At 61.9% G+C, this 14,006-nt stretch overlaps 1 protein-coding gene across 2 annotated transcripts in view; it reads left to right on the forward strand.

The window, feature by feature from the left end:
- CIAPIN1 (cytokine induced apoptosis inhibitor 1) overlaps nt 1-14,006 on the forward strand; it is a 28,244-nt gene that overhangs the window by 378 nt on the left and 13,860 nt on the right. For both annotated transcript variants that reach the window (XM_069739627.1, XM_069739626.1), the window contains exons 2-4: nt 8,189-8,352; nt 8,421-8,573; nt 12,409-12,485. In XM_069739627.1, coding sequence (XP_069595728.1) covers nt 8,190-8,352; nt 8,421-8,573; nt 12,409-12,485 — 393 coding nt within the window. In that variant the 5' untranslated portion in view covers nt 8,189. The remainder of the gene's footprint in view (nt 1-8,188; nt 8,353-8,420; nt 8,574-12,408; nt 12,486-14,006) is intronic.

Genomic DNA, 14,006 nt, shown 5'->3' on the forward strand with positions numbered 1-14,006 from the left:
TATCGCTGTGGACGGTGACCTCTCCTCCCCCCGTGTATCGCTGTGGACGGTGACCTCTCCTCCCCCCCCGTGTATCGCTGTGGACGGTGACCTCTCCTCCCCCCGTGTATCGCTGTGGACGGTGACCTCCCCCCCCCCCCCCGTGTATCGCTGTGGACGGTGACCTCCCCCCCCCCCCGTGTATCGCTGTGGACGGTGACCTCTCCTCCCCCCGTGTATCGCTGTGGACGGTGACCTCCCCCCCCCCCCCGTGTATCGCTGTGGACGGTGACCTCTCCTCCCCCCCCGTGTATCGCTGTGGACGGTGACCTCTCCTCCCCCCGTGTATCGCTGTGGACGGTGACCTCTCCTCCCCCCCCGTGTATCGCTGTGGACGGTGACCTCTCCTCCCCCCGTGTATCGCTGTGGACGGTGACCTCCCCCCCCCCCCCCGTGTATCGCTGTGGACGGTGACCTCCCCCCCCCCCCGTGTATCGCTGTGGACGGTGACCTCTCCTCCCCCCGTGTATCGCTGTGGACGGTGACCTCCCCCCCCCCCCCGTGTATCGCTGTGGACGGTGACCTCCCCCCCCCCCCCCGTGTATCGCTGTGGACGGTGACCTCTCCCCCCCCCCCCCCGTGTATCGCTGTGGACGGTGACCTCCCCCCCCCCCCCCGTGTATCGCTGTGGACGGTGACCTCCTCACCCCCGTGTATCGCTGTGGACGGTGACCTCCTCCCCCCCCCCCCGTGTGTATCGCTGTGGACGGTGACCTCCTCCCCCCCGTGTATCGCTGTGGACGGTGACCTCCTCCCCCCGTGTATCGCTGTGGACGGTGACCTCCTCCCTCCGTGTATCGCTGTGGACGGTGACCTCCTCCCCCCGTGTATCGCTGTGGACGGTGACCTCTCCCTCCCCCCGTGTATCGCTGTGGACGGTGACCTCTCCCCCCCCGTGTATCGCTGTGGACGGTGGCCTCCTCCCCCCGTGTATCGCTGTGGACGGTGACCTCCTCCCCCCGTGTATCCCTGTGGACGGTGACCTCCTCCCCCCGTGTATCGCGGTGGACGGTGACCTCCTCCCCCCGTGTATCGCTGTGGACGGTGACCTCCTCCCCCCGTGTATCGCTGTGGACGGTGACCTCCTCCCCCCCGTGTATCGCTGTGGACGGTGACCTCCTCCCCCCGTGTATCGCTGTGGACGGTGACCTCCTCCCCCCGTGTATCGCTGTGGACGGTGACCTCCTCCCCCCGTGTATCGCTGTGGACGGTGACCTCCTCCCCCCGTGTATCGCTGTGGACGGTGACCTCCTCCCCCCCGTGTATCGCTGTGGACGGTGACCTCCTCCCTCCGTGTATCGCTGTGGACGGTGACCTCCTCCCCCCGTGTATCGCTGTGGACGGTGACCTCTCCTCCCCCCTTGTGTATCGCTGTGGACGGTGACCTCTCCTCCCCCCCGTGTGTATCGCTGTGGACGGTGACCTCCTCCCCCCCCCCCCCCCCCCGTGTGTATCGCTGTGGACGGTGACCTCCTCCCCCCGTGTATCGCTGTGGACGATGACCTCCTCCCCCCGTGTATCGCTGTGGACGGTGACCTCCTCCCCCCGTGTATCGCTGTGGACGGTGACCTCCTCCCCCCGTGTATCGCTGTGGACGGTGACCTCTCCTCCCCCCGTGTGTATCGCTGTGGACGGTGACCTCTCCTCCCCCCCCCCCCCCCCCCCGTGTGTATCGCTGTGGACGGTGACCTCTCCCCCCCCCCCCCCCCCCGTGTATCGCTGTGGACGGTGACCTCCTCCCCCCGTGTATCGCTGTGGACGGTGACCTCCTCCCCCCGTGTATCGCTGTGGACGGTGACCTCCTCCCCCCCGTGTATCGCTGTGGACGGTGACCTCCTCCCCCCGTGTATCGCTGTGGACGGTGACCTCTCCTCCCCCCGTGTATCGCTGTGGACGGTGACCTCCTCCCCCCGTGTATCGCTGTGGACGGTGACCTCCTCCCCCCGTGTATCGCTGTGGACGGTGACCTCTCCCCCCCCCCCCCCCGTGTGTCGCTGTGGACGGTGACCTCCTCCCCCCCGTGTATCGCTGTGGACGGTGACCTCCTCCCCCCGTGTATCGCTGTGGACGGTGACCTCCTCCCCCCCGTGTATCGCTGTGGACGGTGACCTCCTCCCCCCGTGTATCGCTGTGGACGGTGACCTCCTCCCTCCGTGTATCGCTGTGGACGGTGACCTCCTCCCTCCGTGTATCGCTGTGGACGGTGACCTCCTCCCCCCGTGTATCGCTGTGGACGGTGACCTCTCCTCCCCCCGTGTGTATCGCTGTGGACGGTGACCTCTCCTCCCCCCCGTGTGTATCGCTGTGGACGGTGACCTCCTCCCCCCCCCCCCATGTGTATCGCTGTGGACGGTGACCTCCTCCCCCCGTGTATCGCTGTGGACGGTGACCTCCTCCCCCCGTGTATCGCTGTGGACGGTGACCTCCTCCCCCCCGTGTATCGCTGTGGACGGCGACCTCCTCCCCCCGTGTATCGCTGTGGACGGTGACCTCTCCTCCCCCCGTGTGTATCGCTGTGGACGGTGACCTCTCCTCCTCCCCCCCCCCCCCCCCCGTGTGTATCGCTGTGGACGGTGACCTCTCCCCCCCTCCCCCCCCCGTGTATCGCTGTGGACGGTGACCTCCTCCCCCCGTGTATCGCTGTGGACGGTGACCTCCTCCCCCCCGTGTATCGCTGTGGACGGTGACCTCCCCCCCCCGTGTATCGCTGTGGACGGTGACCTCCTCCCCCCGTGTATCGCTGTGGACGGTGACCTCCTCCCCCCGTGTATCGCTGTGGACGGTGACCTCCTCCCCCCGTGTATCGCTGTGGACGGTGACCTCCTCCCCCCGTGTATCGCTGTGGACGGTGACCTCCTCCCCCCGTGTATCGCTGTGGACGGTGACCTCCTCCCCCCGTGTATCGCTGTGGACGGTGACCTCTCCCCCCCCCCCCCCCCCCGTGTGTCGCTGTGGACGGTGACCTCCTCCCCCCCGTGTATCGCTGTGGACGGTGACCTCCTCCCCCCGTGTATCGCTGTGGACGGTGACCTCCTCACCCCCCCCCCCCCCCGTGTGTATCGCTGTGGACGGTGACCTCCTCACCCCGTGTATCGCTGTGGACGGTGACCTCCTCACCCCGTGTATCGCTGTGGACGGTGACCTCCTCCCCCCCCCCGTGTGTATCGCTGTGGACGGTGACCTCTCCTCCCCCCGTGTATCGCTGTGGACGGTGACCTCTCCTCTCCCCCCGTGTGTATCGCTGTGGACGGTGACCTCCTCCCCTCCCCCCCCGTGTGTATCGCTGTGGACGGTGACCTCCTCACCCCGTGTATCGCTGTGGACGGTGACCTCCTCCCCCCCCCCCCGTGTGTATCGCTGTGGACGGTGACCTCTCCTCCCCCCGTGTATCGCTGTGGACGGTGACCTCCTCTCCCCCCGTGTGTATCGCTGTGGACGGTGACCTCCTCCCCCCGTGTATCGCTGTGGACGGTGACCTCTCCTCCCCCCGTGTATCGCTGTGGACGGTGACCTCTCCCCCCCCCCCCGTGTGTATCGCTGTGGAAGGTGACCTCCTCCCCCCGTGTATCGCTGTGGACGATGACCTCCTCCCCCCCCCCCCCCGTGTGTATCGCTGTGGACGGTGACCTCTCCCCACCCCCCATAGTGTGTATCGCTGTGGACGGTGACCTCTCCCCCCCCCCCCGTGTGTGTCGCTGTGGACGGTGACCTCCTCCCCCCGTGTATCGCTGTGGACGATGACCTCCTCCCCCCCCCCCCCCCCCGTGTGTATCGCTGTGGACGGTGACCAAACCCCCCCCACCCCCCCCCCCCCCCCGTGTGTATCGCTGTGGACGGTGACCTCTCCCCCCCCCCCCCCCCCCCGTGTGTATCGCTGTGGACGGTGACCTCTCCTCTCCCCCCGTGTGTATCGCTGTGGACGGCGACCTCCTCCCCCCGTGTATCGCTGTGGACGGTGACCTCCTCCCCCCGTGTATCGCTGTGGACGGTGACCTCCTCCCCCCGTGTATCGCTGTGGACGGTGACCTCTCCTCCCCCCGTGTGTATCGCTGTGGACGGTGACCTCTCCTCCCCCCCGTGTGTATCGCTGTGGACGGTGACCTCCTCCCCCCCCCCCCGTGTGTATCGCTGTGGACGGTGACCTCCTCACCCCGTGTATCGCTGTGGACGGTGACCTCCTCACCCCGTGTATCGCTGTGGACGGTGACCTCCTCCCCCCCCCCCCCCGTGTGTATCGCTGTGGACGGTGACCTCTCCTCCCCCCGTGTATCGCTGTGGACGGTGACCTCCTCCCCCCCCGTGTGTATCGCTGTGGACGGCGACCTCCTCCCCCCGTGTATCGCTGTGGACGGTGACCTCCTCCCCCCGTGTATCGCTGTGGACGGTGACCTCCTCCCCCCGTGTATCGCTGTGGACGGTGACCTCTCCTCCCCCCGTGTGTATCGCTGTGGACGGTGACCTCTCCTCCCCCCCGTGTGTATCGCTGTGGACGGTGACCTCCTCCCCCCCCCCCGTGTGTATCGCTGTGGACGGTGACCTCCTCACCCCGTGTATCGCTGTGGACGGTGACCTCCTCACCCCGTGTATCGCTGTGGACGGTGACCTCCTCCCCCCCCCCCCGTGTGTATCGCTGTGGACGGTGACCTCTCCTCCCCCCGTGTATCGCTGTGGACGGTGACCTCCTCTCCCCCCGTGTGTATCGCTGTGGACGGTGACCTCCTCCCCCCGTGTATCGCTGTGGACGGTGACCTCTCCTCCCCCCGTGTATCGCTGTGGACGGTGACCTCTCCCCCCCCCCCCCCCCGTGTGTATCGCTGTGGACGGTGACCTCCTCCCCCCGTGTATCGCTGTGGACGATGACCTCTTCCCAACCCCCCCCCCCCGTGTGTATCGCTGTGGACGGTGACCTCTCTCCCCCCCCCCCCCACCCCCGTGTGTATCGCTGTGGACGGTGACCTCTCCCCCCCCCGTGTGTGTCGCTGTGGACGGTGACCTCCTCCCCCCGTGTATCGCTGTGGACGGTGACCTCTTCCCCCCCCCCCCCCCCCCCGTGTGTATCGCTGTGGACTGTGACCTCTCCCCCCCCCCCCCCCGTGTGTATCGCTGTGGACGGTGACCTCTCCTCTCCCCCCGTGTGTATCGCTGTGGATGGTGACCTCCTCTCCCCGTGTATCGCTGTGGACGGTGACCTCCTCCCCCCGTGTATCGCTGTGGACGGTGACCTCTCCCCCCCCCCCCCGTGTGTATCGCTGTGGATGGTGACCTCCCCCCCCCCCCCCCCCGTGTGTATCGCTGTGGACGGTGACCTCTCCTCCCCCCCCCGTGTGTATCGCTGTGGACGGTGACCTCTCCCCCCCCCCCCCCGTGTATCGCTGTGGACGGTGACCTCCTCCCCCCGTGTATCGCTGTGGACGGTGACCTCCTCCCCCCCGTGTATCGCTGTGGACGGTGACCTCCTCCCCCCGTGTATCGCTGTGGACGGTGACCTCTCCTCCCCCCGTGTATCGCTGTGGACGGTGACCTCCTCCCCCCGTGTATCGCTGTGGACGGTGACCTCCTCCCCCCGTGTATCGCTGTGGACGGTGACCTCTCCCCCCCCCCCCCCGTGTGTCGCTGTGGACGGTGACCTCCTCCCCCCCGTGTATCGCTGTGGACGGTGACCTCCTCCCCCCGTGTATCGCTGTGGACGGTGACCTCCTCCCCCCCGTGTATCGCTGTGGACGGTGACCTCCTCCCCCCGTGTATCGCTGTGGACGGTGACCTCCTCCCTCCGTGTATCGCTGTGGACGGTGACCTCCTCCCTCCGTGTATCGCTGTGGACGGTGACCTCCTCCCCCCGTGTATCGCTGTGGACGGTGACCTCTCCTCCCCCCGTGTGTATCGCTGTGGACGGTGACCTCTCCTCCCCCCCGTGTGTATCGCTGTGGACGGTGACCTCCTCCCCCCCCCCCCGTGTGTATCGCTGTGGACGGTGACCTCCTCCCCCCGTGTATCGCTGTGGACGGTGACCTCCTCCCCCCGTGTATCGCTGTGGACGGTGACCTCCTCCCCCCCGTGTATCGCTGTGGACGGTGACCTCCTCCCCCCGTGTATCGCTGTGGACGGTGACCTCTCCTCCCCCCGTGTGTATCGCTGTGGACGGTGACCTCTCCTCCTCCCCCCCCCCCCCCCGTGTGTATCGCTGTGGACGGTGACCTCTCCCCCCCTCCCCCCCCCGTGTATCGCTGTGGACGGTGACCTCCTCCCCCCGTGTATCGCTGTGGACGGTGACCTCCTCCCCCCGTGTATCGCTGTGGACGGTGACCTCCTCCCCCCCGTGTATCGCTGTGGACGGTGACCTCCTCCCCCCGTGTATCGCTGTGGACGGTGACCTCCTCCCCCCGTGTATCGCTGTGGACGGTGACCTCCTCCCCCCCGTGTATCGCTGTGGACGGTGACCTCCTCCCCCCGTGTATCGCTGTGGACGGTGACCTCCTCCCCCCGTGTATCGCTGTGGACGGTGACCTCTCCCCCGTGTGTGTCGCTGTGGACGGTGACCTCTCCCCCCCGTGTGTGTCGCTGTGGACGGTGACCTCTCCCCCGTGTGTGTCGCTGTGGACGGTGACCTCTCCTCCCCCCGTGTGTCGCTGTGGACGGTGACCTCTCCCCCCGTGTGTGTTGCTGTGGACAGTGACCTCTCCCCCCCGTGTATGTCGCTGTGGACGGTGACCTCTCCCCCCCGTGTATGTCGCTGTGGACGGTGACCTCTCCCCCCCGTGTGTGTCGCTGTGGACGGTGACCTCTCCTCCCCCCGTGTGTCGCTGTGGACGGTGACCTCTCCCCCCGTGTGTGTTGCTGTGGACGGTGACCTCTCCCCCCCGTGTATGTCGCTGTGGACGGTGACCTCTCCCCCCGTGTGTGTCGCTGTGGACGGTGACCTCTCCTCCCCCCGTGTGTATCGCTGTGGACGGTGACCTCTCCTCCCCCCGTGTGTCGCTGTGGACGGTGACCTCTCCCCCCCCCCCCCGTGTGTCGCTGTGGACGGTGACCTCCTCCCCCCGTGTGTCGCTGTGGACGGTGACCTCCTCTCCCCGTGTATCGCTGTGGACGGTGACCTCTCCTCCCCCCGTGTGTCGCTGTGGACGGTGACCTCTCCTCTCCCCGTGTGTCGCTGTGGACGGTGACCTCTCCTCTCCCCGTGTGTCGCTGTGGACGGTGACCTCTCCTCTCCCCGTGTGTCGCTGTGGACGGTGACCTCTCCTCTCCCCGTGTGTCGCTGTGGACGGTGACCTCTCCTCTCCCCGTGTGTCGCTGTGGACGGTGACCTCTCCTCTCCCCGTGTGTCGCTGTGGACGGTGACCTCTCCTCTCCCCGTGTGTCGCTGTGGACGGTGACCTCTCCTCTCCCCGTGTGTCGCTGTGGACGGTGACCTCTCCTCTCCCCGTGTGTCGCTGTGGACGGTGACCTCTCCTCTCCCCGTGTGTCGCTGTGGACGGTGACCTCTCCTCTCCCCGTGTGTCGCTGTGGACGGTGACCTCTCCTCTCCCCGTGTGTCGCTGTGGACGGTGACCTCTCCCCCCCCCGTGTGTCGCTGTGGACGGTGACCTCTCCCCCCCCCCCCCCGTGTGTCGCTGTGGACGGTGACCTCTCCCCCCCCCCCCGTGTGTCGCTGTGGACGGTGACCTCTCCTCTCCCCCCGTGTCGCTGTGGACGGTGACCTCCCCTCGTGTGTCGCTGTGGACGGTGACCTCGAACCAACCCCCCCCCCCTTGTGTCGCTGTGGACGGTGACCTCTCCCCCCTTGTGTCGCTGTGGACGGTGACCTCTCCCCCCTTGTGTCGCTGTGGACGGTGACCTCTCCCCCCCCCCCCGTGTGTCGCTGTGGACGGTGACCTCTCCCCCCCCCCCGTGTGTCGCTGTGGACGGTGACCTCCCCTCGTGTGTCGCTGTGGACGGTGACCTCTCCCCCTTGTGTCGCTGTGGACGGTGACCTCTCCCCCCTTGTGTCGCTGTGGACGGTGACCTCTCCCCCCTTGTGTCGCTGTGGACGGTGACCTCTCCCCCCCTTGTGTCGCTGTGGAATGTGACCTCCCCCCCGTGTGCGTCAGTGTGGACGATGACCCCCCGTACATATGGCGGCGTGTCTGACGTGTGCCACCTCTTCTTGCAGCATGGCTGCTCTGAGGGAACGTGTGTCTTCCTGTCGTCTTGCGCTGGTCACCTGGGATGGCGGCTGTGCTCCGGGCGATCTGCAGACGTTTGTGTCTCGGGTGCAGGCGGCGGTGGCTCCGGGGGGCAGGGTGAGCGTAGAGAACGTGGAGCGCCTGGTGACGTGTAAGTAGCCGCCATTGAGCTCAGGCTCCCGTGGATGCCGCTCTCACCATCACGCTCCTTTCTTCCAGCCTCTCACACAGACTCCAGCTTTGACCTCGTCCTTCTTGGTCTGGTCCCCGGGTGCTCCGCCATTCACAGCTCAGCTTTGCTGGCAGAAGTCGCTCGAATCTTGAAGCCTGGTGGCACTGTGCTGCTTCGGGGGCCCGTGGACCCTCAGGAGGGTGAGAAGGTCACAAAAAACACAGCCAATGATACCGGCCCATGGCCACTGACACCACCCTCCATCCTCACTATTCAGGTCCCGCCCACTGACACCACCCTCACTATACAGGTCCCACCCACTGACACCGCCCTCCATCCTCACTATAAGGCCCAGCCCACTGACAGCCCTCCACCCTCACTATGCAGGCCCCGCCCACTTATCACCCTCCACCCTCACTATGAAGGCCCGCCCACTTATCGCCCTCCACCCTCACTATGAAGGCCCCGCCCACTGACACCGCCCTTTATCCTCACTATACATGCCCTGCCCACTGACCGCCCTCCATCCTCACTATAAAGGTCCCGCCTACTGACACCGCCCTCCATCCTCTCTATTCAGGCCCCGCCCACTGGCCGCCCTCCATCCTTACTATACGGGCAACGCCCACTGACACCACCTTCCATCCGCACTATGAAGGCCCCGCGCACTGACACCGCCTTTTATCCTCACTATACAGGCCCTGCCCACTGACCATCCTCCACCCGCACTATGCTGGCCTCGCCCACTGTCCGCCCTCCATCCCCACTATACAGGCCCTGCCCACTGATACCACCCTCTGTGGTGAAATATGTATATATTTATATCTATATGTGTGTAGGGACATATGTCTAGGGTTATATGTGTGACCAGTGATAATGTAACACCTGTCCTGAAGACAAGTCGCACCTAGGTGTTAATAGATACTTCCTTGGGACTAGTAGAAATTCTTTCTCCATATCCCATCAGGAGGTCTCGCTAAGGCCAAGAACAAAGGAACACTTGACACCTCTGAGGTCTTTGAGGGGAGATGCTAAATTGTGGCCTGAGGTGATGGATTCCTGGGAACCTGGTCACAAGAGAAAATAATATATTCATTAGTAGAGCGGCCGTGGCCCAATCAAACAGAAAGGAAATTATGATATTAACCTGGGAGGCCGGTCTAGAAACCTGACCTCAGACCAAAGTTATAAATTTAGACTGCAGACAGAGAATTGTGTTCACATGTGAGGGCAGCCTGAGATGCTGATGTGTTCCAACTCCATTCACCCTCCCCCTCAGGGAGCAGAAAGCAAACTACCAGTTAGATGATTTCTGTAAGTTTTCTCCTGTTTATTTTGACATTGTTTGCATAAGTTGTATGTCTTTTTATCATATTTTTATACCTTTTTCTTATTGTAAGCATTGAACTTTTTGCTATTAAAGTATAAAACTTTAACAAGTAGAACCTTGAAGGTTCTAAAAGAATCTGTGGTGAAATGTGTATATATATTATATATCTATATGTGTGTGACATCTGTCTAGGGTTATATGTGTGACTAGTGATAATGTAGCATCTGTCCTGAAGGCCAGTGGCACCTAGGTGTTAATATGTACTTCCTTGGGAAGAGTAAGGGTACCGTTACACTATACGATTTACCAACGATCACGACCAGCGATACGACCTGGCCGTGATCGTTGGTAAGTCGTTGTGTGGTCGCTGGGGAGCTGTCACACAGACAGCTCTCCAGCGACCAACAATGCCGAGGTCCCCGGGTAACCAGGGTTAACATCGGGTTACTAAGCGCAGGGCCGCGCTTAGTAACCCGATGTTTACCCTCGTTACCAGCGTAAAAAAAAACAAACACTACAAACTTTCATTCCGGTGTCTGTCCCTTGCACGGTGCTTCCCGCACTGACTGACTGCCAGCCGTAAAGTGAAAGCACAGCACAGCGCGCTGTGCTCTGCTTTCACTTTACGGCCGGAAGTCAGTCAGTGCGGGAAGCAGACGGCAAGGGACCTGACGGACACCGGAATTTAAGTATGTAGTGTTTGTTTGTTTTTTTTACATTTACGATGGTAACCAGGATAAACATCGGGTTACTAAGCGCGGCCCTACGCTTAGTAACCCGATGTTTACCCTGGTTACAAGCGAACGCATCGCTGGATCGGTGTCACACACACCGATCCAGCGATGACCGCGGGAGATCCAGCGACGAAAGAAAGTTCCAAACGATCTGCTACGACGTACGATTCTCAGCAGGGTCCCTGATCGCTGCTGCATGTCAGACACAGCGATATCGTATGGATATCGCTGGAACGTCACGGATCGTACCGTCATAGCGACAAAAGTGCCACTGTGAGACCGTACCCTAAGGCCATGTTCACACAGTGCGTTTTTTACTGCGGAACCGCCGCGATTTTGCCGCTGCGGCTCTGCAGCTGTTTTCCATGCAGGGTACCCTATGGAAAACAGGAACCACTGTGCAGATGATGCGGGAATCGGGGAAAAAAAGCCGCGCTGAATAGCTGCGGTAAAAAAGAAGTACCATGTCACTTCTTTTTGCAAAACTGCAGCGGTTCTGCACCCATTGACCTCCATTGTGAGGTCAAACCCGCAGTAAAACCCGCAGATGAAAAATATATCTGCGGGTTTTACTGCGCTTTGTGGTGCAAAACCGCTGCAGTGTGGCTGCCCCCCGTGCTCCGATAGGGTTATATCTCAGTGATCAAAATAAAAAAAATAGTAAATGACCCCCCCCCCCCCCCCCCCTTTGTCACCTCCATAGGTAGGGACAATAAAAAATTTTTTTTTTTTTTCCACTAAGGTTAGAATAGGGGTAGGGTTAGGGTATTTTCAGCCATTTTAACCCTAAAAAACTCCCTAGAAAACACACAGACTCTGTATAGAAAACTGCATAAAAAAAGCACCAAAAAAAGGACCTGCGTTTTCTGCCAAGAGCTGCGGTTTTTAGTGCAGAAAAAAATGGATGGAAATCAGTAACGTGTGAACATGGCCTAAGAATTCTGTCTCCAGATCTCACCAGGGGGTCTGGCTAAGGCCAAAGAACAAAAGGAACACTTGACACCTCTGAGGTCTTGGAAGGGAGATGCTAAATTGTGGCCTGAGGGAAGGTATCCCTGGGAACCATTTCACACGTGTCCCAGAGGAAAAGAATATATATTCATTGGTAGAGCAGCCGTGCCCAATCAAACAGACCGCAATTATGATATTAACCTGGGAGGCTGGTCTAGAAACCTGACCTCAGACCAAAGTTATAAATTTAGGCTGCAGACAGAGAATTGTGTTCACATGTGAGGGCAGCCTGAGAAGCTGATGTGTTCCACAATTCTATTCAACCCCCCTTAGGGAGCAGAAAGCAGACTGCAAGTTAGATGATTTCTGTAAGTTTTCTCCTGTTTACTTTGACACTGTTTTGCATAAGTTGTTTGCCTTATCACATTTTTATACCTTTTTCTTATTGTAAGCATTGAACCTTTTCCTATTAAAGCATAAAACGTTAATAAGTTGAACCTTGAATGTTCTAAAGAATCCATAGCCTAAGGTGTGTGAGCCTTATGAGTGATAACATATTTTTATTATTTATTTCTGGGACTCATCGCAGCGTGTATGAGCGGGTGTGTGGCCTGGGTCCGTGTCTGATTTATGCTCCCATTACAGCATAGGACAGAGGTTGAATGCTGGACTGAGAGTGGGGAGATAGATTAACCCTTGCAGGCACAACCCAAAGTCACGTGTGAGAGCAGGCACGTGACGATTAAGTGACATCACGGAGAAGGGATCCGTGACACCCTCCATCCTCACAATACAAGCCCCGCCCACTGACACCGCCCTCCATCCTCACTATATAGGCCCCTCCATCCTCACTATACAAGCCCCGCCCTCTGACACCGCCCACCATCCTCACTATACAAGCCCCGCCCTCTGACACCGCCCACCATCCTCACTATACAAGCCCCGCCCTCCATCCTCACTATACAAGCCCCGCCCTCTGATAGTATGGGCCTGTACTGACAGTATGTTGTCTCTCTGCAGCTAGCACTGCAGCTCTTCGGTGTCCGTCTCAGCTCTACTCCTCTCTCACACTGTCTGGATTAACGGAAGTGACACAGGTTAGTATGTGCCTAAATGTGCTGGAGTGTGAAAAGACCCCAGCATCAGAAATTGTGCCTGCCTCGGAGTCTGAGCTCCCCGGTACGTGTGCCTCCTCCGGTGTCTGACCTCCCCGGTATGTGTGCCTGCTCCGGTGTCTGAGCTCCCCGGTATGTGTGCCTGCTCCGGTGTCTGACCTCCCCGGTATGTGTGCCTCCTCCGGTGTCTGACCTCCCCGGTATGTGTGCCTCCTCCGGTGTCTGACCTCCCCGGTATGTGTGCCTGCTCCGGTGTCTGAGCTCCCCGGTATGTGTGCCTGCTCCGGTGTCTGAGCTCCCCGGTATGTGTGCCTGCTCCGGTGTCTGAGCTCCCCGGTACGTGTGCCTGCTCCGGTGTCTGAGCTCCCCGGTACGTGTGCCTGCTCCGGTGTCTGACCTCCCCGGTACGTGTGCCTCCTCCGGTGTCTGAGCTCCCCGGTACGTGTGCCTGCTCCGGTGTCTGAGCTCCCCGGTACGTGTGCCTGCTCCGGTGTCTGAGCTCCCCGGTATGTGTGCCTGCTCCGGCGTCTGAGCTCCCCGGTATGTGTGCCTGCTCCGGTGTCTGACCTCCCCGGTATGTGTGCCTGCTCCGGTGTCTGAGCTCCCCGGTATGTGTGCCTGCTCCGGTGTCTGAGCTCCCCGGTATGTGTGCCTGCTCCGGTGTCTGAGCTCCCCGGTATGTGTGCCTGCTCCGGTGTCTGAGCTCCCCGGTACGTGTGCCTCCTCCGGTGTCTGAGCTCCCCGGTATGTGTGCCTGCTCCGGTGTCTGAGCTCCCCGGTATGTGTGCCTGCTCCGGTGTCTGAGCTCCCCGGTATGTGTGCCTGCTCCGGTGTCTGAGCTCCCCGGTACGTGTGCCTGCTCCGGTGTCTGAGCTCCCCGGTACGTGTGCCTGCTCCGGTGTCTGACCTCCCCGGTACGTGTGCCTGCTCCGGTGTCTGACCTCCCCGGTATGTGTGCCTGCTCCGGTGTCTGAGCTCCCCGGTATGTGTGCCTGCTCCGGTGTCTGAGCTCCCCGGTATGTGTGCCTGCTCCGGTGTCTGAGCTCCCCGGTACGTGTGCCTGCTCCGGTGTCTGAGCTCCCCGGTACGTGTGCCTGCTCCGGTGTCTGACCTCCCCGGTACGTGTGCCTGCTCCGGTGTCTGACCTCCCCGGTATGTGTGCCTGCTCCGGTGTCTGACCTCCCCGGTATGTGTGCCTGCTCCGGTGTCTGACCTCCCCGGTACGTGTGCCTGCTCCGGTTTCTGACCTCCCCGGTATGTGTGCCTGCTCCGGTGTCTGAGCTCCCCGGTATGTGTGCCTCCTCCGGTGTCTGAGCTCCCCGGTATGTGTGCCTGCTCCGGTGTCTGAGCTCCCCGGTATGTGTGCCTGCTCCGGTGTCTGAGCTCCCCGGTATGTGTGCCTGCTCCGGTGTCTGAGCTCCCCGGTATGTGTGCCTGCTCCGGTGTCTGACCTCCCCGGTATGTGTGCCTGCTCCGGTGTCTGACCTCCCCGGTATGTGTGCC

Source organism: Ranitomeya imitator, chromosome 9, assembly GCF_032444005.1.
Source record: "Ranitomeya imitator isolate aRanImi1 chromosome 9, aRanImi1.pri, whole genome shotgun sequence".
NCBI lineage: Eukaryota > Metazoa > Chordata > Amphibia > Anura > Dendrobatidae > Ranitomeya > Ranitomeya imitator.